We start from the raw sequence: 25,499 nt of genomic DNA on the forward strand, positions 1-25,499 counted from the left end.
TGGAGGAATCCAGAGGAGCTCCTGAAAAAAAAATCCTAGAAGAATTCTTGGAGCAATTGTAAGAATTCCTGAAGGAATCCGTAGACAAATTCTTGGAGATGTCTCTATAGGAACTCCTGGAGGAATCCCTTTATAAATTATCGGAGGAATCCTTAGAGTGATTCTTGAAGAAATCCCTGGAGGAATCCCAGGAAGAATTCTTGAGGGAATCCCAAGAGAAGTTTCTGAAGAATTCCCAGGAGGAGGAACTGAAGAAATCAAAGAAGGAATTCTTGGAGATATCTTGATGAAATTCTAAGAAGAGTTCGCGAAGAATCTCCAGTAGGCATCCCTATAGTAGTTTCTTAACCCTTCAGGACGGCCGCTGTTGTAAAAAGTACAACACTACCAAAAAAACCTCGCTCGTCGTATACAGCGCGAGCGCGGGGCAGTTTCGGTTGCTTGATGGCGCGCGTCTTAAAAGGTTAAGGATTCCCTAAAGGAGTTATTCTGGTAAAATTTTTCTTTCCACCAAATCCTGGAAGAAATTCCTAGAATTATTAATTCCATATGGAATTATTTTAGCAATCTCTTGTGGAGTTCTTGAAAAACTATTTGCAGAAATCCGTGAACAAATCTCTGAAGGAATGCGTCCAGAAATACATAAAAGCATCGCTGATGAAATTCCTGAAGTAATCCTAAGAAAGCACTGGAACAATCACTGGGGGAACCTCTAAAGATATCCCAGGGGAAATTTCCGGAAGAATGACTGGTGAAAACCATAAAGGATTTCTAGAAGAAATCTCTGTAGGAATCCATAATGGAATCCCTGAAAATTGTTGGAAGAATGCGTCGATGCATCCTTGCAGAAGTACCGTAATCCGGGGTCAAATTGATCACTTTAAAACAACTTTTGCGGATAACATCAGTGCCAATCCAAATATTGCCACAAGAATTTCTGTAAAACCAGTACCCAGTGGATCTCCATGAAACCATGCGACAGAATTTTGTTCAACAAATTTAAATTTTAAGTTAAATAACTCCAAATATCAAAAAAAAAAATGGAAAGGTTACTTTGGGGATAAATTGATCAGTATACAATTAAGCATCGATTGGAAAGGAAAATTTCCTTCTCCGCTTAATTTTGCTCTTCAAAAACCGAATAACGCGTTTAAAATCTTACAACTAGTGAATTTAATACTTTTAATGCAAAATGAAATTTTGAAATTTCCCCTTAAACGCCTTAAGGTAGGCAATTTCATTTGAAATAAGTGATTTCTTTCACAATAAATGACTATTTCATCATAAAATAAACTATTTTTTTTAACTATTTTATGTTCTGATTAGTTACATAACTTCCCAACCAAGGCTCCACAAAAATATTAAAATAGACAATTTACGGGAAGTTCTATTAGCAATCGATTGTTTAGTAGCAATGATTTCAGCTTAATGGGAAATACATTGCAAATTCCTAAAATAATAAGGCAAAACTAAACTTTTTCTAAAAAAATTAAAGTCTACACTCATCTCTAGACATCTACGAACCAGATGACGTAATAAGTTTAACATCATTACGACGCTTAAAAGTTCCTAGTATGGAATTACAATGTAGTACCCGAATGATCAATTTCACCCCGCTGATCAATTTGACCCCGGTTTACGGTATCTGTAAAAAATTCTGAAGGAATCGTGCGAGTAATTCTTGAAGCATTTCTTGGAACATGCCCTGAAACAACCACTATCGGAACTCCGCAAGATGTCCATTGAAGAGTTCACGAAGAACTAATTCTTGGGGAAGTTCCTGAATTGTGATGACCTAGTTTACGAGAGGCCAGCGACTCACCAACGCCCTCATAGGTGTCAAGGAACTGGATATTTGGAAAGGGATGATTTAGGATTCACTATAAGCCAACTCTAGGCTGAAGTAAGTTATCGCTCGCTTAACTCAAATCGATGAGCTGAATTCAGCTAACGCTTTTCACCTTGTATGGATATACCTTGTCATCCTTCCATCGCTGGAAACGGGTTGGCTTATCTCGCACTTCGCATGACATCATTGATGCTGAGCCAGCTATAACGGTATCGAAGTGTTGGTCAGGCCCGAGTTAAGGATTGTGGGGGCCCGGGGCTCGAGCAGTTGTGGAGGCCCCTCGGAAGTGCGAAGTGGAATGCGATGAGCAATACAGTTTTTATTTGTTTTTAAGCAGTACTTGTACCAAAATTGTCTTTTGCGGGGGCCCTTAAAATCTAGGGGCCGGGGCCCTGGCCCCCCCTTAGATCCGGCCCTGGTGTTGGTTATCGACTGGCCACTGCAGACTCAGCTATCACATGGTGAATATTCAGCTAGTTGATTCTTTTGTTTGTGATAGCTGTGAATCCAATGGGGCACGTTCGGTGTAGTACTAGATTTGTAGTAATGAGCTGAATTTTTGTATGGTGAGAAGGTCAATTCTCCGTTTCTGCAATGAAATGGTGCAAAAAGTGTGGGTATTATGATTCCTTGCCTAATTTGATGCTGTTTGAGCAAAACTTTGGATAACTATGTTGTTTATGTTGCAAGAAATGGAGAAAACAACAATACTGTTGTCCAAAGTTTTGCTCAAACAGCATCAATTTAGGCAATGAATCATAATACCCAGGGTTTTTGCACCATTTCATTGCAGAAACGGAGAATTGACCTTCTCACCATACTAAAATTCAGCTCATTACTACAAATCTAGTACTTCACCGATCTGTCCTATTAAATGAAACTGACTTTAGAAACCTGAATCTTCAGGACGTTTTGTTGTTTTCACCCGATGTGGTAAAGTGCTTTAGGCACTTTACACTTCTGTGCGTTATTGCAGTGCTCTTTTCAGGGCGCTGGAGTGTAGATTTAGGATATAGAAGTAGGCTTCGCCATGCTGCAGTAGGCTCGGTCATGCTGCAGTATGGGACTCGGCAAAACGTGGAACGTTACAAATGGAAGCGGAAAGAGTAAGTAAAAAGAAGAAACGCCGCCTGGAAGAAGCGGCGTGCGAAGAAATGGAATTGCTGTACCGTTCTCTAGAATCACGCACGTTCTACTAGAAATATATGTACAAGACTCGATGAAATATGAAGGAAGGTGATTTTGACCTTGTTTGTATTAGTATTTTTCATTTATAAACAGGTTCTTTGATACCGTGTAATCCATTACACTCTAACTGTAACCTCCAAAGTTTGTTCAAACATTTCACCATCCCACTCCGAACACAAACCGCAAAAACGCATCTATCTAAATCGCTGCCACCAGAAACTAACCCTCTTGACAGTTCAATAACGTTCTCAATTAGCTGCTCCGGGATGATTAATTACCACCGGTGTGCAGGTCGGAAAATCTTCCTCGTCTAAATTGCTGCTCGAGGTGGCCCTTTTTTGCGTTAGTGAAACTACAGCCCCACACTTTACAGCCGAATCCGTATAAGTGAAGCAGCAGGTAGAGGAAGGGACAACCGGGAAAAAAGTTTGCATTTGAACCGTGCAACAAAACCGGATCAGTGCAAGGTCCTCCCGTCCAACGTCGTCCACTGCATCCGTTGATCGTTTATATAATTTTGGTGCACGTCCGAAAGTGGGCCAAACCGACTGGGGATTTTACGATTATTACAATACTATGAGTCACATTCAGGCGGCGCTGCTGGTGTGCCCGCATAACTCATGGTAGGTATTTTTGTCTTGTTGTCTGTCGTAAAACATTTCAAACATTTGCAATTTACTATTTAATCGGAATCCGCTGTCGATCGGTCGGTAGCCGCAGTCACCGGACGGACCCGCATTGCAAACGTTTCGCGCGTAAACATGAAAATCGCTGCATTACTTGATACTGTGATGAAGAATATGCACAGTGGCATCAGTCCTTATGAAAGTTGGATAAAAGTATATCTACCGCACAATATCTAGATCAGGAATCAATCCAAGATTTTTGTTTTTTTTTCAGGATTTTTATGAGGTTCCTTTTAAGATTCTTTCCCGGATTTCTCCACTGATCTGTCCCAGGTTTCCTTTAGGAATTTCTCCTGAGATTCTTTCGGGGATTCTGACAAGGATTCCCTCAGGATTTTTTTTCTGGAAATCCGTTAGGAATTCCTCCTTTGATCCTTTCATTGATTCCTCCCAGGATTCCTTTTGGGAGGATCCTTCCAGAATTCCTTCAGAGATATTTGTCGGCATTCATCAAAGATCTTTCCGGAATTATTTATGGATTTTTTCACGGGTTTTTCTTGAGATTCCATCAGAAATTACTCCAAGATTCTTTCTGGGTGTTCTCCCGTTTTTGCAAAGACTTTTTCTTGGGATTCCTTTGGGGATTTCTCTCGGGATTAATTCTTCCATTGATTCAAGTAATCTGCAGAAATTCATTGAATGATACTTTGGGGAATTCTTCCTGGATTTTTTCAGGATATTCATTTCATTGAGTTCTCACAGGATTCCTTGAGAAATTTAACCAGTTTTTCCTTTGAGGAATCTTTCAGGGAATCTTCTCTGGATTCCTTCTACTACTACACCGTAATTTCTTCATAGATTTATCCTGAAAACTTCGTAATTCTTACGGCATTTTTCAGCGAATTCCCCAGGGAATCCTTTTAAGATTTTTCCCGGGATTCCTTCATGGTTTCTTTCCGAGTTTCCAATTCCAATCAATTCCAAGATTCTGTCAAGGATTTTTTTTTTATCTGTATTAACAAGATTTTTAGCCCTAGGCTAGTTCATCTCGGGACCAACGCTTTACTTCCCTTCCGAAGGAAGAACTCACATTTTGCGAGTTTGTCGGGAGTGGGATTCGATCCCAGGTCCTCGGCGTGATGATCAAGAGTTCTAACCATCACACCAGGTCCGCTCCCACTGTCAAGGATTCTTTCAGGAATTCCTTTAGGAGTTCCTCCAAAAATTCTTTCATTGATTCCTCTCGAAAATCTTTTAGATATTTCTGTAGGCAATCCTTCCGGGATAAGTTCATGGATATTTTCCGGATTCCATCAAGGACTGCTTCCGGGATTCCTCAAATGATTCCTCCCGGGTTTACTTTCGCGATTCTTTCACGGATTCTTCACGAGATTGCATAATTCATTCAGGTATTTGTGCAGAGATTAATTGAATGAAATTTTTGAAAAATTCTTCCTGTGGTTTTCAGAGATTTCTTGACTGATTTTTCACGGAAATTTATGAGAAAGTTTTTGCCTCAAGGAATCCTTCAGAGATTCCATCAGGGAATCTTCCCTGGATTCATTCTGGTACTCTCCCGGGATTTCATCATTGATTTCTCCTGGAATTCTTCAACGGATTTCTTCCTGGGAATGTTTCAGGGATTCCTCCAAGATTCTGTCAAGGATTCGTCCAGGAATTCTTTCCGGAACTTTGTCAAGAATTCTTCCGACTGCTCCCGAGGACTGCTCCCGGAATTCCTTAAATAATTCCTCACGGGTTCACTTCCGGGATTCTTTCACGGATTATTCCCTAGCTTGGCTCAGCGATTCCTCCAGGGTTCTATTTGGGTTTCCGGGATATCTTATTAGATATTTCTCCTGAATTGCATTCAGGGATTCCTTCCGAGATTTCTACGTTGGATTCGCCCAGGTTTTATTTAGTGAGTCTTTCTGAGATTCATTTAGATATTGCTTCACAGATTCTTGCCACTTCTTTAGAGATTTCTTCCGGGATTCCTTCTAAGATTCTTTCTCTGATTTTTTCCGAGAATCCATTAGGGCTTCCGTGGAATCCCTACAAGAAATCCCTACAAATAAAAGAAATATTTTGGGGATTCTTTCTACAATTCGTTCTAGGATTTCTTCAGAAATATATTCAAGGAGTAACCCACAAACTCTACATGGAACTCCTCTACGGGCTCTCTTATAAATTCTATCAGAGATCCTTCGGAAATTCCACTGAGAAATCTAAGTTTCCTTTAGGATTTTATCCAAAGTTTTCTAGAGATCACCCCAGACATTATTCTTGGAACTATTTTATAAAACCTGCTTTAGATTCCTTTCAATATTTCTCCATGAATTCCATTAAAAACTTTTCTTGGAATTTCTTTTGAAAAAAAACTTCTACAGGCTTCTTTTGAAATTTCTTCATAACATCTTGCACAATTTTTGTTACAGGTTCCTTTAGAAATTTCACCAAGAACTCCTCTAGAAAATCTTCCATGAAATCCTCCATTTTTTCAGGGATCCGTTAAAGAATTCTTCCAGGAAACATTCTACATTCCATCACAAATGCTTTCAACAATTCTTTAAGAAAATCGAAGGTTGCTCCAGAAATTTCTTCAACGATTTTTTTGGGAAATCTTCCACAGACTCCTTCAGAAATTCTCACAAAGTTCTCTTCGGAAATTCTTCCAGGGATTCTTTTGGAAATTTCCCAGGAAATTCTTTCAAAAATATCTCATGAGATTCCTCCATGAATTTGTCCAAGTATTCCAAGTCCAAGGAATTCTTCTATGGTTTTTTTTTTCAAAATTAATCCATGGATTCCTTTAGAAATTACTCCAGGAATTCGGTCCTAAAATCTGTCCATGTTTTTTTTTTTTTCAGAAACTCCTCAGGCGTTTTTTTGCCATAAATTCTTCCGGGGAATGAATTTCTCCGGAAATTTCTCCAAGATTTTTTAGGTATATTTGGGTTTCTTCTGTAGCTCCATAAGGGATTAATTTAGAAATTGTTTAAGGGCTTCGTTTGAAAAATTCGTCGAATAGTTTTCCAGAGATTTCTTCAGAATTTTCTACAGAGATTTCTTTTGAATTTTTTTTAAAGATTCTTTAATAAATTCTTCAGATAATTTTTCAAATATTGCACCCGAAACTCGTTCAGGTTTGTTCAGGAATTGCTCTAGGGATTCCATTGAAAATTCTCAAATGAATTGATCAAAATTTCTTCATGAATGCATCCAGAAAATCCTGCAGGAATTTCTCCAGAGATTCCTGCAGGAGTTTGTACAGAGATTCCTTCAGAATTTCTTTCTGATTTTCCTCCTTGAAATTTATCCGCCATTTCCGCTTACCTATGCGTTTCTCCAGGTATTCTTCGGATATCCCTCCAAAGATTCAATCAAATGCACTTCCTGAGATTTTCATAGGAATTCTACTGATGATATCTCCAGAAATTCCTTCAAGGTTTCTTTCAGAAATTCCTGCTAGGAATCTTTCTGAAATTCGCTTAAGAAGACAATTTCATCTCCAGGGGCTTTTTACAAAATTTTATGGATTTCTTCGGGAATTTTAGCAATGGATTTCTTCAAAAGTTATTCCATGAAGTTTTTCAGAAATTCTTCCAAATATTTCATCACAAATCCTACAGAGATTGCATCGGAAATTCTTCCGAGGCTTTCTCCAAGAATTCTTTGAGAAATTCCTCCAATGATTCTGGAAAAAATTCCTGCAAGGATAGTTTTTAGTAATTTCTCTAAATATCTCCTGGGATGTCTTTTCAGAGGTTCCTGCTAAACTTGTTCAGATATTCTTCTTAGGTTTTTCAGAAGTTCTTCAAGAAATTGCACAAAAATATCTGGAGAATTCTTCAAGGAATCTCTGATGGAATTTTTAAAAAATCCCTGGAGTATTGTTTCAAGAATTCCCTTAAAAACTCCTGGAGGTATGAAAACTACGAAAACAAATTCATGAAATGTTTTCGTCCTTCCCGGACGAAAATACCTGAGGCAATCTCTGAAGTTGTCTCTTGATAAATTCCTGAAAGAATGCAGACATAAATATTATCTAGGAGAAGAAAACCTTCAAATATTTTCTTACTTATCTGTAAAAAAATCATGAAAGAGAAACCTGGAAAAATCCTTTGAGGAATGTCTGAAGGAAACTCTTATAAAATGTGAGCAGAAATCGCAGACGAAGGTCTTGTGAAATCTTGGAAGAAATCTCTCAATAATTTTTTGAGGGATATCTGGTGGATTTTCTGAAGGAACCCTCGGAAGGACTGCTGAAGGGATTTCCAGGAGGAATACTTTAGAAAACCACTGAAGATATAAACAACCATTTTTTAGGGATTTTTGAAATAATACTTAGATGAACTGGAGAACCCTTTTCAGGTATTCATTAAGCAAAAATCTTGAAATTCCTTGAAAAAATTCTGAGGAATAGATTTTTAAGTAGTTTCTGCAGGAATTGTTGATGAGTTTTAGGAAAAAAAATTGAAAAAATCTCTGAAGGAAGGTCTGAATAAACCCAAAGCAATGCAATACCCGTAGGAATACTGAAGAAACTGTTAGAGAAACCCCTTGATGAACTTTCAGAAGAAACCAAATAAATGCCTAAGAAAATCCCTGAGTAAATGGAGTAATATTTACCTGGAAGAACCTTTGGCGAAATTCAAGCAACAATTTCTGAAAAGTTTCTGGAAAAAAAAATCTGAATTTCTAAAAGAAAACCTTAGAGGAATTTCCAAAAGAAAACCTAAGAGGAATTTCTGAAAGAATCTCCGAATCTTTGAGAAAAAAAATCTCATGGAATTGCATATTTTGAGGAAACATTTGGAGAAATTCCTGTGAATCCCCTAATGAAATTCCTAGAAGATTTTTTCGAGAAATTCGAAAGAAAAACTTCTTCAAAATATCAGACAATATTTCTGGAAGAATTCCTTTAGGGATGTTTGAAGAAATACATGAGCATGAGCATTGGTGTAGCCACCTTTTTCTGAAAAGCATGAAATAAGAATGCATAGAGGGGTTTTGATTGCGCGCAGTAGTGTAGTCATTTCATTGGGAGCGTACCAGTTTATTAGCGCTGAAATTTAGAATACTTGGGTGGTCAGCTCTGATTTTACCATGGTAGCACTGAAGTTTAAAGACGTTTAGAGAATGTAACGAAAGTAGTTGAGCTAAAATAGAAATTGAAAAAAAAAATCATATGTTGAGAATCTACATTGAAAATTGTCTTTTAAAACTTCACCACAGACTTCCATTTTTTTTTCTTTAAATCATCTGTGTTTTTTTGAAACTTGATTATTGATAACAAATTTATTCGATTATTTGAATTGTGAGACTCCTTGGGCGTTAAACGGGTCAAAAAAGATCTTGTATTGTATTGTGGATTTATCACTAAATTGGTGTCGGAAGTAACTTCATTGATTGCCGCTGCATTTCCGATGTGTTAAACATAACGTCGGAAGTAATGCGCTGAATAGAGCATCAGATTTACTATACAGCGCACTATGTATTTCCGACGTTATGTTTAACGCATAAGAAAGGCAGCGGAAGTCCATGAAGTTACTCCCGACACCAATTTAGTGCTAAATACACAATAATATCATATCACACCAGTTAGACTGCATATTATTCGCGTCGTAAAAGTGCTGTGGCATCATATTCTGTTCTCGAAGCATACTAGCCGCCTCAGAATGGGAGTTGATCTGTTTGATAACCCAATCAGCGACCCGTTGGTCGTAAAAATCAACCAAGTTGGTGAGCTCGTTTCATACTATTTCTAGTCATGCTAGTCGTCGATTTTGACCGCGATCGTTTCAAATATAAATTGTAACATAAAATCGACAATTATACTATGTTTTTATCACGTTGCCATTTGGGAGAGATAATGTTTCCCTTCTCTTTCATACTTATTATAGTTGGTTGATTCTAATGAAACTATTACATTTCACAACAGTTTTTCTTGATCAGTAATCGGCAAAATAAATCGTTTGAAGTTTGAAAATTTAATTTCTTCTATTCGAGTAATATATACGTACAAAAATTTGTGAACCTGGTTTTATTTTGACATCTGGCCACCCACCGGCCACTGCGCGATGCTTTTTGCGACCATGGTGATGCATCAAACGGGGGAAATTTTACGGCGGCACCGTGCACCGTCTGTCTGTTTGTCCGTGGGGATTTCGCATTTTCACTTGAAATGAAACTTCCTGGAAGAGGGTTGATTTTCACTTTCTCTTTATTGCAAATCTATACTGGCTTTATACACATCAGATGTTGTGGCGTAGATATTATATTTGTAAATATACATATATAATTCTGGATGCGCTCGTGGCAATAATGACTACATTGGTTAAAATGTTTACATCTTCGGAACCGCTGTCCGTAGTGGTGTGCATTTGGGGGGTTTTCTCTTAATTTTCTAAAAGGGGTCACGCTTACAATCTATAAAAAACCTAACCTTGTTTGCTACACCTGGGTCAAACTGACAGATTGATCGCTTCAACATATTTTTTTTGCATGGGAGAAACAAGTGAAACAGACATGCTTGAATCTGTTTGACCCTGGCAAAATACGATGTATATCCTACAGGCTATTTCTCAGCTGGCATTAATCATACTTTTGAAAGACCACAGCTCACACTTATAGATATTGGGTATTTGGGTGTTACAGTGCAAGTCGGATGATTGGCGAAACACATTTGTGCTAGGAAATGAATCGGAACGTTATGCGGAGGTTTTATGCTAAAATTGTTGACACGAACCACAGGACTTCATCAGTAGGGCAAAAAACAGAAGATCCGTGATTGTCACCTAATATTTAATAAAGTGGAATTTGTGTTCCACTAAAAAATTGACGCACAAGAAGTTTTACCACAGGAGCCCAATGCTTGTGTTCGAAAGTCAACGAATGAGCGCGACGGAACCTTACAAATGCTTGAAATATCATCGTGGGTTCTAGTATTGATAAATCAATATCCCGTTCTTAATGGACGGTACTTTCAGCAAATTCGTTCAGAAAATCAAGGACTCCCGAACAGTTTCCTTGGTTTCCACAACACTACTGCGGTAATGCGTAATCATCCGGCCACCACTGTCCCTAACCCGAACCTAACCCTACTTTACAATAAACAAACTCTGCGCCAATCAGCACCGCAGCGAAGCGACGGTTGTTTTCACTTTAGCCGGGAGTACGACGAGGACCGGTGGAGGTAATCCCGACTGGATGATTTGATGATCGGTGCTTCCCGCGAGATGGAGGCCTTGATCGCTATCCGCATGGCCATCGGAAGAGTCTGGAAAGAGAGAAGAAGACGGAAGACCACAGACGAAAGTGGTTCCAGATGGTACCGGTTACACTTTATATGCATGCGTATATGGAAATATTGACGGTTTGATCGATGATTTATTGCAACAACGAAGGAGTCGAGGAGCGAGCGTCCAATCAATGTTGGATTGAATTGGATTAGTCTGGCCCTTCTATGTAAATATACTTCGGGAATACTGCGCGTGGCATCAACGCTACGGTGAGAAGCAATTCACATCGCTCAAAAAGGATCTATTTTTAAAGCTTTGGTACAACTGGGTAGTCGACAGAAACTCAGATTGTGACTGATGTTGTTTTCTGTTTACGCATGCTGGTGTTTAAAAATATCCCAAAGTGACAAAAGGTTGATTTTTTAACAATACACGTAGCCGTTCAATATCGTTACATTTGAACTGCCATTTTGGGTATTCAAATCTATCAAATTACTTATGTATCGTTATAAACAGTTCTTTCTCTTCAGTTTTTACTTCGCAAGACAAGGATAGTAGAATAAAGATGCCTTGTATTTTCACTATGGCGAAAATACTTTCGATACTAGGGTCAAAGTATCAAAGTGTATTGAGAATGAGGGGCAAATTCTCAACTACAGTCTAATCAGCATCTATGCGCCAACCGCCAACGAACGATAAGCCCGTGGATTTGAAGGATGAGTTTTATGAGAGCCTTGATAAGGCCTATGGAGAGTGCCTTAAACAAGTTGTCGAAATAGTCATCGGAGATGCAAATGAGCAGACTTGCAAAATTCGCTGCTTCTAGTGGGGTGGCAATGAGCAGTACCTACGCACGCTCCGAAAGCACACCTGGTGACACCGAGTGGTGAAACTTGTTCCTAGATAAACCACGTACCGGTTGACCCCGCTTATTCGACACTTTTTAATTCGTACCCCGCTCATTCGACATTTGTCAAATTAAAAAGTGTTCAAATGTCACAGCGCTGTACATTGTAAATGCAAAACCATCCGATATTGTGCTTATACTCACACCCGTAGCAGTTCCTCTTTCAGCAGCTGTTTCCGGAGCTGTTCTGAGTTGGTGCTATCCGTCACCCGAACCGCCTAGAAATCAATTGGAATGGACTCCGGAAGTGAACAGTCGTAGAAAGAACGGGCTTTCTATTCGCACTACCACAATATCTGTTGGATTTGTATTCAACAACAATTCCGGTAACCAAAACAAAAATAGTATTGCCTGCCAAATATCAATTAAGAAGGCTGTATGAAGTGACCAGTTTTCGAATTTAAAGTTTACCCCGGTAATTCGACAACAATCATTGTCGAATTAGCGGAGTGATACGGTACTGGTAGATGAACGATATTTTTCGATCGTCAGATGTGAGGTCCTACTTAGGTTCAAACATTGTCTCCGATCATTATCTTGCAGTCGCAACAATTCGGGCGCGATTATCCAGCGTCACGAGTTAAAAAAAAACAACAGAACCCTCGACAGAACCATGCGAGGGGGTCCAGCGCTGTGATACGCTTCATACAAAATTTCCTTTACAAAAAGAGTTACGCGGGGGAAGTAGGGGTTCTAAAATTGACCAATTTTACGTTACGTTATATATGAACAAACCTTTTGTGGTAAAAAAATCGAATGGGTGTCAAGGATACAGATAAAATGTGATTTTGGTCTACCAGAAGAGGTTCCGAAACTTCTTGCTATCGCGGCGCCTTTTGAAACTTTCGAAAATGTCGCGGCGCACCAAAATTTTTTTGCTGAGAATTTTCATTATTTTTGAACAACCTTCAGTTCAAAAATTTAAATTTTGTCATATTTTTTCGTACAAATTAAACAAATGTGACAGAAACTTCCACTTTAAAAGCAAGCTGCTGATTTCTAATAATTCAACCAAAAACAGTTGTGTCCGGTATGAAGTGTGGACAATTTCTGCAAACTTAGATAAACAAATAGAATGTTCAGGAATAGGCTGATGATGAATCATGTATTACCATACGTTTGAGAATTTTGTCGTGTGAAAAGCTTGAAGGGCTATCTTCCACATGAAGTTTGGATGACTATTTTGGAACGACCATTGAAAAGTTGATTAATTTTATAAAGAGCACATGTGGTGCAAAAAAAAAAAAATATTTAAAAAAATGTCTTAATCTTGCGTTCCTCGAAGAACTTTGGAACCGGTCTTAATGAGATCAAAAGTAATGGTACACCGGGTAAGTTGAAACGGGTGGGGTAAGATGAAACAGCGGGATAACATGATGTTATCTAATCATGATAAACAGTTTGAATGTCATAACACATAGTTTTTGATTCAAACAATCTTTTGGTAAAGGATAAATTGTAATGAATTTTTCCAAAACTTTGCGTTTCATCTTTCCCCACCCGTTTCAACTTGCCCCGGTGTAGCTTACATAGTTTTCCATCATTCTCCATCAAGATCTGAAAACAAAATTAATTTTGAGATGTGTCCTACTTGTAAAAAAAGACAATTTGCAGAAGTATTCTATATTATTGACTTTAGTAAACGAAATGTCGTCCCGAAAAGCAGGAGACAACATAAAGAACGAGAAAGTAAGATTTTTGATATATTTACTTTTAATTTCAAGCTGTTAGTGGAATCGAAAACTGAACTAAAGTATTGGAAATCCATAAATCAATTTTCGAATCTTGACGAAAATTTCTCAAAACTCCGAAAATTTAAAAATTTGGTCAAAATCAAAATGTTTCAAGAGGATACTATTTTTTTTTATCTGTATTAACGAGATTTTTAGCCCTAGGCTAGTTCATCTCGGGACCCACGCTTTACTTCCCTTCCGAAGGAAGAACTCACATTTTGCGAGTTTGTCGGGAGTGGCATTCGATCGCAGGTCCTCGGCGTGATAGTCAAGTGTTCTATCCATCACACCAGGTCCGCTCCACAAGAGGATACTAGAAACTCCATAGTATATTCGAAGTTTGGGATAAATTTTGGAAAAAGGCCGTGAAGTAATACTTCCAAGTTCCATTAAACAAAAAATACAAGCTTTCTCTTTGTTTTGGCTCAGCCTGCAAAATATTCACGGCGCACCAGGGCGCCGCGGCGCACAGTTTGGGAAGCACTGACCTAGCGGAAGTGGCACTGGTTAGCGCAGCTTAAATCATAGCTTTTAACTTTAACTGTCATCGAATGAAAATGAACCAACGTCTGATTGACAAGTATAGACACTTATACTGCCCGAATTGGCTATGTTTCCACTTTAATTTCCAGAGCCTAATCTCTGAAAAATCTACGGAGAAATCTTTAAAGAAATGTTTGGGGGAATTCCTGGAGAAATTACCCGAGGAATTTTGGGACGTAACAAGGCATTCCTGAAGGAATCCCGTAAGTAGTTTCTGCAAAAACCTGTACAGGAGCTCCGGATAAATCCCTTAGGTAATTTATGAAAGTATCCTTACTGCAATCTCTGTAGAAATCCCTAGAGGCATCCCTGGAGGAATTCCAGAAAAATCATGAAAGGAATCCCAATTGCAATCTTTGAAGTAATCTCCTTGAGAAATTCATGGAGGAATTCCTGGAAAAAAGTACTGGGGAAATATCTGGAGCAGTTTAAGGAGGAATCACAGCAGAAATGGGTTGATAAATTCTAGCATGAATTCCAGGTGAATTTCCAACAAGATTTTCTAAAGGAATTTCAGAAGCAATACCAAGAGATTTTCGTATAGGAATACCAAGAGGTAACCCTGGAAGAATCTCAGGAGGGACCCCCGGGAAATCCATAGAGGATGCTTAATTGGGAGATCTTATAGAGCAATCCTAGTGAAGTCTCTGCACAGATTGAAATCTCAAGAAGAATTCCTATATGAGTAATAACTGAATTGATAGAGGAACATTTTAAGAAATTCCTAGAAAAATCCCTGAAGGAATCCTAAGAGGAATTCTTGAAAAAATTTCTAGGAAAATCGATAGATTTATTCATCAGCAGGTTAACTCCAGGGGCACGTTCTCCTCCGTTTGGGAAATTTGTGCCATCCGTAAATTTATTCGTGGACTAATGCACGGAGTAATTTATATAGTAATTATTGCAGAAATATCAACAGAAATATCTGAATACATCACTAGAGGAGTTCCTGTGAAAATTACTCGATAAAGTCCTGAAGGAATCCCTGGGAATATCATAAAAAGTAAGCATGAACAATCAACTTAGGCAACTCTCTGAAAGAGTTCTTATAGAAATTTCCAGAAAAAATCATGGAGGAATTCCAGCAGAAGTTCCTGGACTATCAAAGCAGATATGTATGGATCCCAGCAGAATTTCTTGAAAGAATCGCTAGGAAAATCCACGTAGCAATTGTAGGAGGAATTATTGGAGAAATCCTTAGAGTAACCCTGGATACATCGCTGTAGGAGTTCTAGTAGAAATTTTTGGAAAAAGTCCTGCAGGAATACCTGCAAGAATTTTTGGAGTAGTTCCTGAACAAATCTCAAGAAAAACTTCTGGAGGAATCACAGGAGGATTGCCTGAAAAAATCTTATAGAGAAAAATCTGAATGAATCGAATTCCTTTAAGAACTTCCGAAGGAATGCTTGGAGGAACACCAGCAAAAATACTTACTAGAAACGAAGCAAAAATTCTTGAAGGAATCGCAGCAAGAATTTCTAGGGGAATCCCACTTCGAATTCTTTAATGGTTTCTAATGGATGAATTCCTGGAAGAATTCCGACAGTAGTTTTTGAAGCAATCCAAGCACGAAATTTACAGCATAAATCATAACATAATTTACAGCATAAATCTCATTATAAATTTGTAGAGCAATCCTAACAAGTAAACCTGGAGGAATCCCAGAGATTCCGGAAAGAAGAAGTAAATTGGTAGACTTGTAATCACAACAACAGGCAGCGTTTATTGTTTGTTCTGTTCCAGAGGAAATCAAGAAGAAAAGTCTTTGAGCCCACATAGCCGATGTGGTAAGCGCACGTGCAATCAGCAAATCCATGCTGAGGGTGGCGAATTGGATTTTCGGTTGATCCAGAAACGTTTCATAATGGACATTTCGTTAACTTTCTTGTGTATAAAATTTCTTCATGACTACCACACGATGCACATATGCAAAATAGCCATTGGGGGGGATCTCCTCAGTCAATAACTTTGAAAGTAAGCTGAGAAGCAGGCTGTGTCCCAGTTGGAACGTTACGCCAAGAAGAGAGAGCGGGAATCTTTCAGCAATTTACAACGATATTGGTTTAAAACATTGGCTAGGGTTGGGTGCTAAAACGGCTTAAATGTGTTAGTTTGCAAAAAAAGTTTGGTCGTTTTCAAAAGTTACCCGAGCTTTGTTCATTGCGTAATTTTTATATGACGCCTAAAGACATTAAATGAATTAAAATTGATTATAAAATTGAAATGCTGAATGAAAATAGTTATTTATGTGACGAGTTGCAAAAAGTTGATTTTTTCAGCACGAGTCGTACATTTAAATAATACGAAGAGTCCTGAAAAAAATCGAATTTTGCAACGAGTAACATTTAAAATTTTATGCAATGATTTTTTGATTATACAACTCATTTGAGTTGCATAATGTTCATAATGCAACTCAAATGAGTTGCATAATGAACATTATACAACTATTTTTCATTATGCAACTCATTTCAGTTGCATAATGATCCAGTTCGAAAAAAAATGACCATTATGATACCGAAATGAAGTATATAAAACAGAAATTATGATACTGAATTGCATAAACACTTATTTTTCTACTTCTAAGAGGCTGACAAAATCGGGTCAAAAAGCTGACAAAATCGGGGGTAGACAAAATCGGGGGCTGACAAAATCGGGTCCCCACTGTATTATCGCCAGAACATTTGGAATGGTGACAGAGCTGTACACCCGCCTAAAACGCGAAGCCGCAAGCAAAGGTCGCACTGGTGATGAAGGCGTCAAAAGCAAAGTACATGGTAGTAGACGGAAGCAAACACGACTGGATTTTTCTAGGAAGTAACGTTACGATAGACGGAGATACCTTCGAGTTAATTTCTCTTAATTCACTTGCTCTAATCCATAAATCCCACAGCTACAAACAATACTCAAGTCACCTTCAACTAATCTGCCCATATTTGCATAGTTGACGTAAGCACCACTGTAGTTTTCAACGCACTTTTAAAATTTCAACAATCAATAATGGAAAGTTTAAGATTTTTTCCACGTCGACATCTAGCTAGTGATTAAATCTTGTGCTCTATTGAATAAAACTGGTTACAATTATGTACATGCGATAGATATTGGATTGTGAATGCTGACATTGTCAATGGTGGTTACGTCAACTATGCGATTATGGGCAGTAATTTGCTCTGGTTTCCAAAAACAAAAACAAAACCTCCATTAGACCACCCAAACTGTGCCTTTTACAAGTACACCGCGGAACTTCGAAAATTCTGCCTTCACTTTAAAATGCATTACCTGTTTGATCAAAAATCATTCGCATAAATGAGACGGGAAGAAAAAATATTGATACAGGTGCTCCACTCCAAGATGGCCAGAAAACCTGGAAAAAATTTACCTAAAATCTTGTTGGTAACATTCAGAAGTTCTAAAAATAAAGCTTCCAAGGATCTTGAATTGAATTTGTCATAGACTCCTCCAGAAATCCACTGTTGGTCTTGGGGATACGGCTATCAATTTCCGTAAAAATCATCCAGGAATTAACACAATACTTCGCCGAGGTTTTCGTTGCGAATCCGCTGAAAAATTATGATTAACTTGGCAGGAATTCCATTATAAATCTGCTCAGATTCTCACTCATCATTACTCTTCAGGATCTTGTCTGACAATTTCCAGAAATATCCGAAGCATGAAATTATTTCAAGCTGAACCACTGTGTTACTTGTACTAAGCTCTAACATGTAATGAAAAAAGACAAGTCAGTGACAAAATCACATCGTCAATAATAAAGATGTGCACCGTAAAGCAACTTATTTTCAAAAAGTTTTTTTTTTTATCTGTATTAACGAGATTTTTAGCCCTAGGCTAGTTCATCTCGGGACCCACGCTGTACTTCCCTTCCGAAGGAAGAACTCACATTTTGCGAGTTTGTCGGGAGTGGGATTCGATCCCAGGTCCTCGGCGTGATAATCAAGTGTTCTAACCATTACACAAAGTCCGCTCCACTATTTTCAAAAAGTGTACCGTGAGCCAAAATGTCTGAAAACCCCTGCTCTAATCCCTAGATCCCACAGCTACAAACAACACTCAAGTCACCTTCAGCTAGTTTGCCCTGGTTTCCAAAAACAAAAACAAAACCTCCATTAGACCACCCAAACTGTTTACCACTCTTTTACTACGTACTGTCACCAATGCCGACTAAAAACAGAACCCATTAAATTCATCTCAAGGGTATCCTTATTTTTTCTCCGCGGCGCTATCCTTAACCCCCACAAGTTCAATACACATCTCCGACTACGCTCCGCATGTGTTGCAATAAAATCATCGAGCCGTATCATAAATTTTTCCATCAACCTAAACTTACCTTCATGCTTTCTACGTGATGCGCATATCGCTCATGATAACCGTTCGGCATCGTCGTCGTACCCGTTGGAGGACGCTGATGGTGGCGGATCGGCGAATCCAGTCTGTCTGCTCTCCTGGTGCTACTGTTGTACAGCGATCCCTTCCTCGACAGTGGCCGCCGAGGACTGTAGTAGTATCCATCACTGTCCACATCGCCGTCTCCGTGGCTGCTACTGCTGCTCAGGGTGTCCAGATCCGGCTCCTCGCAGATATCACAAGTATACATCGAAAAACGGTTCAGGAACCGTGGAGTAATTTGCAGCGCGTTCAGGACGTTCATCGGTTGGAACTGACGGATGCCGTGCTCATCCAGCACGGTGTAGGCGATCTTACCCGCAAGCACCTCGTGGCTAGACTCGCGAGGGATTACTGCCTGGATGCCTCGTTTAATGATGAGGAACGCTTTCGGGCAGTGTCTCTGGGTTTGGCCGCTCTTGAGGAAGAACTCTTCGATGGCTAGCTGGTTATTGGTGTAGAATAGGGATAATGGAACGTCCTTGGATGACTCGATTGTTTGCTTTTTGGCAGGAGCGAATGAAAGGGCACCACTTTGACGAATTAGATCCCTAAGTTTATCGCTCTTGGTAGCGTGCGAAGGGGTCCTTTCCAGACTATCAATCAGTTCACGATACTCGTCGTCGTCTTCTGCCAACTCTTCCATGATCAGTACACGATTGATGATCGTGAACAAATCATCTTCCTTATTTAAATCTTTCAAGGCTTGCGGATGCGTCAGTAAATATTCGAAGGCTTCCGCTTCTTTACTATTTCCCAGCGCCATAGCTAGACCTTCTGACTTCTTCAGCAACGCAGTTAATTGGTCCCTGTTGGGTTCATTGAGTAGATCGATTATCGCGGTTTGTGCCTTCTCTTGAATACTGTCTACGACTGCAGCTTGAAGGATCTCCGAAATATTTACACTACCTTCAACCACGCCTGTTGTTTTCAGACCGGCCACGATAGATTTAAACAGATTCTCATCCTTCTTTAGCAGATTAACGAATGCCTCAGACATGCGGTCGTTGTCCATGAGCTGACAGAACTCTTCAATTGCGCCTTTTGGAGGTACTACGCTAGTTTCTCTACCTTGGTTTTCATCACCAACCAACGCCGTTATCGTTTTCAGTTTCTGATCGATGTTATTCTTGACAATTGTCTTGTTCACCACTCCAGCCAGGTAATCCACAGCAGCAGGACTCTCCATCACATGTTGCAGTTCTTCAATACTGTATTCTCCGTTGGACATCTTAATGGCTTCGGCAATCACCTCGTACATATTGCAGTTTTCAGACTCACTTGTGTTCGCCAAAATCGTCGCCAGGTTCGTCGCCAACGACTCGACGGCTCCAATCGAGCCGTTACAAACAGATGTGTCTACCAACTTGTCATCTTCCGAACCATATTGGAGTGAATCTAAATCAACTCGCTTACAAACCGCTTTCAATCCATCGAACAAGTTCTCCAGAACATCCATGCTTCCATTTTGGATGTTGTGCTCTGCTATGAACTGCTGCAAGGCCTTTCGTTCCTTTGTGCTCTCGAGCACGTAGTCCACAGCCGAAGCTTCAACCTGCCGACCAATGTGCATGCCGGCCTCTGACAATTGCTGCAGCATAGAACTATCCAATGTCACGACCACAGAGCTTTCCTGTGCATCAATCGTTGTCGAGTTCTGTGTCGGTTTCAACAGCTTCAGCTCCTCCGGAGTAACGGCAAAACTTTGCACCAAGAATTCCTCATCGCCGTCTTCCGTATCCTTCAAATCTGGTGCGACAAATTTCGGTCCTTCTGCAGTTTGAACGATTCTACCGGGGATGAAGGTAACCTTGTTCTCTGTTTCAACGACCCGGCCCGGTACGAACCGGGGACCATCGTCGGTATCGACGACCTGTCCGGGCACAAACTTCTCTCCATCGTCGTCCGTGCAGATCACCTGACCAGGAATGAACGTCGGACCAGCTTTGGTGTTGATGATCTGACCTGGGACAAATCTCGGCCCATCGGCAGTTTGCATCGTTTGACCTGGCACAAACTTGGCACCGTTTTTGGTTTCAACAATCTGTCCTGGAACAAATTTAAGACCTTCGGATGTCTCAATCACCTGGCCTGGTACGAACTGTTCTCCATGATCGGTTTGCACCACCTGGCCTGGTATGAAGCCTTCTTCTACGTTGATTCCAGGGATGAACTTGGTCTGGGCAAGTTGTTTGATCAACTTTCCGGGGACGATCTTTCCATGCGGAAGGTCTTCCTTCTTGATCTTTTCGGGGTAGAACTCCACCCCGGTTTCTTGTTGAACCATGTGTCCAAACACGCAAAGTGCCGGCTCCGTAATCTTCATATTGTCACTGTCCATCACCATACCCACTGGAGTGGCTTCACTGAATTTTACGGCATCGATCGTTGAGGCCAATTCAAATAGGACCTGACCCTTCTCGTTGACGCTCGTGGAACCCGGCATGAATACATCACCATGCTTGGTATGAACGATCTGCCCTTGGACGAATTTCGAACCTTCTTTGGTTTCGATGTTCACACCAGGAACAAACTTCTCTCCATCAGATATGCCAGGTACAAACGTGTCATCCACATACTGGCCGGGGACAAATTTGGATCCTTCGGCAGAAACGATTGTTTTTCCAGGAACAAACTTTGACTGACCCTTCTCGTCAACCACCGTCTGACCGGGTACAAACACCATTTCCTTGTTGTCCCTCATAACAGTTTGTCCAGGAATGAACTTTTCCTTCCCGTTGACGGTAATGGTCTGCCCAGGAACGAACTTGACACCATCCGGCGTTTGAATGTTCTGCCCTGGGACGAATTCTCCCGTTTTTTCATCAACTACTCCGGCAACGAACTTGCTCACACCTTCCGGAGTGACGATCGTTTGGCCTTGCACGAACTGGGGTTCATCATTGACGGTGAGCACTTGGCCACAAACGAACTTACCGTCGATCACTTTGCCAGCAACAAAGGATTGTGGCTTTCCGGCTTTGGTCAGAGCGACCTCGCCGGGAATGAACTGAATCGAGCTGCTGTCGTGGGAAGTGATCGTGACGCCGGGAACAAACTCCAGAAGACCATTGTCGGTTTCAACGGTTTGGCCAGGGATAAAGGTCGGTTTGTTGTTAATGACCAAGGTTTGGCCAGGAACGAAGATTTCCTGGTGATTGACGACCAGTTTGACGCCCGGGATTCCGTTGACTTCCGTTGGTTGGGAGTCTTGCAGACGTGTGATCACGGAGGCGAGATCGTCTAGATGCGGGAGAAGTTCAGCTTGGGAGGCGAGTTTTTCCTCTACGTGTGCCAGAGCGTCGAGTACATCCGGAGGTAGGGATTTCATGACGTTCAGGCGTTCTGATTTGAGCTCGATTTTGGTGGGGGTGATTGTCCCAACATAGGATGCCGCTTCCATGCCGGAGGATTTTTCCAGGATGGCGTGATCTACTTGTAGATGTTTTGGCGGTAGATTGACGGGGGTAATTTGGTGAGGTTCTGGAAGTGTCTTGAAGGAGTTGGTGGTAGTACTGGAGTCGGAGGCTTCCTTTTCCAAAGTGCTCCAGTCCCAGGATTCGATCATGGGTTTGACCAGATCGTTGAGTTCGGGGTCTTGTTCGATCAGGTGCTCGTTGAGTTTCAAAGCTTTTAGTTTTTCTTCCAGTTGACGTTCGCGACGTTCTTCCGCTAGTCGGACGGCTTTTTCGCGATGAGCTTCCATGAACTTCTGTTCCTCTTCTTCTTCGAGATCTTGAATCTTCTCTTTCTCTTCGAAAATGTGGGCGATGCTGGAGAGATTAGATCTACCTTGGGGTTTCGGCCGTTTGGCATCTTCTATTTCACGTTTTTTAATCACATCTTCTCGAGGTCCTTCGCCTTCGTAAAGGTTTTCTAGGTCGGCTTGTTCGACGTTCTTGAGGCTGACGGCGATGCTGTTTCCTTTTTTAAGTTTTATGAGGAGTTTGTCAGACTCCTTGGCGAGCATAACGTCACGTACATCTCCGTCGCGAACAGCCGCTTCCAATTTGGCCGGGAAAACTAGTCCAAAATTGCGTTCGTCAACTTTATAAACATAGAGACTTTGCTCGATTGATTTCGTTTTTTGCACCAAAATGTTTGTGAGATTCTTTTGGGCTTCATCTTGATCATCCAGAATGGGAAAGACGTATCGAAATTGGCAAATGACGGTATGTTTTCGACTTCCATAGTGTCCGGGGAAATAATGGTGCGGATCGAGTTGATCAGATACGTTGGTGACTTTACACTTCGTTTTTCCTGAAGATTTGATCAGCATTACGGGTATGTAGTGATGTGATGGGAGTCCATAGGACTTGCCTGTAATTCGGCAGAATCGTTTTGCATCCGCTGGTGAGATGGGAGGAAGCATAGGGAAGTAGTTCGGCTTCGGAAGAGACCGGCATTTGCCGGTGATACGACAGAAAGACATCTTGGCGTCGTTGGTGGTCTACCAGGTGCGTCTCGAGCATCAGGAGGAACGGGCGCCTCCTTTGCCTGTTAGCTTATGAACGACCTAGTTCGTGATTTTGGTGTTCTACTTTTTCTCTTTCGGAGTTCGTGGAACAACTATAAATAGTTTACACTGGCTGTTCTATCGCGTCTATCGCGATTCACTATCCAGTAGCACGTGCGGGGTCCGATGTTACGTCTGGCTACCAAAAAGCATCGTTTTCCTCCTAAGCGAGACTCATTCAGTGGAGCATAAATTTCCTGTTCAGCACATATCCTCCTTTCTGTTCACCCTCGTCCACATTCAGTGTATGCAGATGCAATTCTATTTCGGCGGTCGCTTTTTGGGGAAAAACATGCACTGGTCGCTCGACCTCTAAATCTTCTGCTTCGTGGTTAACTTCCCGTATATTGAGAACGAGTTTGACTGACAGGTCTTGTTGCTTCTGACGTTCTGCGGGAAAATCACCAACGGCTGAGAGGCTTCATTATTTCACTAAAAATAAACACCACTGTCCACCGTTCGACACTGTTCGACCCCTTCGAAGACGTTGCTCTTCACGCTTGCGGAAAATCACTCAGAAGGAAAACCGAAAAATTCACGAAATTCCTCCTCTGATAGCACTTTTTCAAAATTCATTCTGATTTTTACCCAACCGAACACATTGTTTCCTTCTTTTCTTCTAATTAAATATTATCTCACTGCTTGTATTACAACACCGTCTTAGTGACGCTTAGTGACCGATGCAATAAATCTTCTCCTAGGCAGGTTACGGTTTCAAGTCCACCGAAATGCTGTGGGCAATCAACAAAAAAACACGCGCGCGCTGGTTCACGCCAAAAATGTCCCCTTCACTGGTGAATCAACCACGTTTCGGAAAATTCCCAGGCGAATTTCGCAACTTTCACAAAGTCCGGTTCCAGGAAATATCGTTATCCTAGGTCTGACTCGCTTGAACGATCGTTTTCGCTTCCAAAACTCCGTTTTCTTAATCCGTATCGGTTGCTTGCTCGCGGTGAACTAAAGAACGGTTCTGCTGTGCGAACGGTGAGAACTGACTGGTTATAAATATAAATAATTTTCCCAATCGCCACATCTCGCCTCTTCTAAGTGGGAAAGCCATTCTCTCAGAGGTACAACATTGGTACGCAGCGAGTTTGCTCTTACTCACTCTCTGTGCGTTCAAGTTACTTAACTCACCTTTAGGCCACTATTTGGAGGACTACCCTAGCGACAGTGATCTATGCTCTTAAGTAAATTGAGTACTAATTTGTGAAAATTGGGTGAGCACGAAGAGAGTAGAAAAATGTGCTCAAGTAGTCAACGTTAATCCAATTTGTGAGAAGGCAGTCTCTCCGTGAGATTAATTCAGACACAGGTGGGCCGAGCTCTCGCCGTTTCAGGTGCAAGAGTTTTTCCAGCCCACGCGTTTATGGTTTCTCATTATTGTTTCTCTTTCGAGTGGATTTGAGTAAACGCTGGCGCAATGAAACGATACAATATTCGTCTGCTTAGTGCTTATCTGCTTATCCATTTGACAGATGGAGACGCACGATGCATTTTGTAAACAGGAGAGGTGGGCAGTAGAACCGATGTTTGCAATCGAATGTAGACACGAACTGTTGTTTTGATATTTTTTGTTTGAAATTTTCGTCAAAAACAAAATGTTGTTTGTTGATGAGACCTCTGGACCAATATTTGAAAAGGTCTTACTTACATTGGTAAATAATGAACGCCCGCGTTGTCGGTGAATCCATATCAACTAATCTTCACAAAATAATTCTAATAACATCAATCTTTCGATTATGTTACGATATGATATGGTACTAGCATCTCAAAGTTGGAAATTTTGTTTGAAAATCGGTGTTTGTCTGACCATCATATATTGATGATACTGAGGTCAGGGATAGGAAAAAATATTAGTAAAAACGGTTAGTAGCTCTACATTTAACATTTTCACAGGTTCAGGCAAACTTCTCGAAAAAAAATGTCATCAACATTTTTTGTTCCTGTTGCCTACTTTATCGGAACAGTTTCTAAGTGTGTTTTTGTATTCTTGAGTATCGTGATTTCTAGAAATGTTTGACAAAGAGTTTCTTAAGGAATTTAATGCAACCTTTTGTTTTAAAAACCGCTGTTAAAAGAAAACAAATTTACTGGTAAAATATGAAATTCACCAAATTGCACCTTTTTTATTCTGTAAAATGCATACTTATTTTTTAATGATTTGAAATATTTTTTGCGTAACGAAGAATTAGTTTGAATAGTTTTTAAAATTTTCCCAACGTTACCAAGGAAAAACCATGCTAAGGAGACATTCACTGAAAGTGAAATCATCCGTTCTTGCACTGGTGTAACCGAGATATTATCCCAGTTTTCATGTTCATTTTATTTGAAAAAAAAATCAAATTCAAGATCAACCTTACTAGGGTCTGGGACCATTTGGGCAGGAGCACCTATTTTGGGCACTTGCTGCTATAACTCAGTCAATTTTGAACCGATTGACTTGATTTTTGAGACATGATTAGATACGCACAATATCTTGCCATGTTTAAAAA

General features: G+C 40.4%; 2 protein-coding genes across 5 annotated transcripts in view; both read right to left on the reverse strand.

The window, feature by feature from the left end:
* LOC109623145 (obscurin) overlaps positions 1 to 25,499 on the reverse strand; it is a 191,007-nt gene that overhangs the window by 104,428 nt on the left and 61,080 nt on the right. The gene's annotated exons all lie outside the window — the stretch shown is intronic.
* LOC109623147 (uncharacterized) lies at positions 9,872 to 24,545 on the reverse strand. Its single transcript, XM_020077633.3, has 2 exons — positions 18,433 to 24,545; positions 9,872 to 10,945 (listed from the first exon to the last, which is right to left on the reverse strand). The coding sequence occupies exons 1-2, from the start codon at positions 22,918 to 22,920 to the stop codon at positions 10,826 to 10,828; spliced, it is 4,608 nt and encodes a 1,535-aa protein (XP_019933192.3). The 5' UTR covers positions 22,921 to 24,545; the 3' UTR covers positions 9,872 to 10,825.

Source organism: Aedes albopictus, chromosome 2, assembly GCF_035046485.1.
Source record: "Aedes albopictus strain Foshan chromosome 2, AalbF5, whole genome shotgun sequence".
Classification (NCBI taxonomy): Eukaryota; Metazoa; Arthropoda; class Insecta; order Diptera; family Culicidae; genus Aedes; species Aedes albopictus.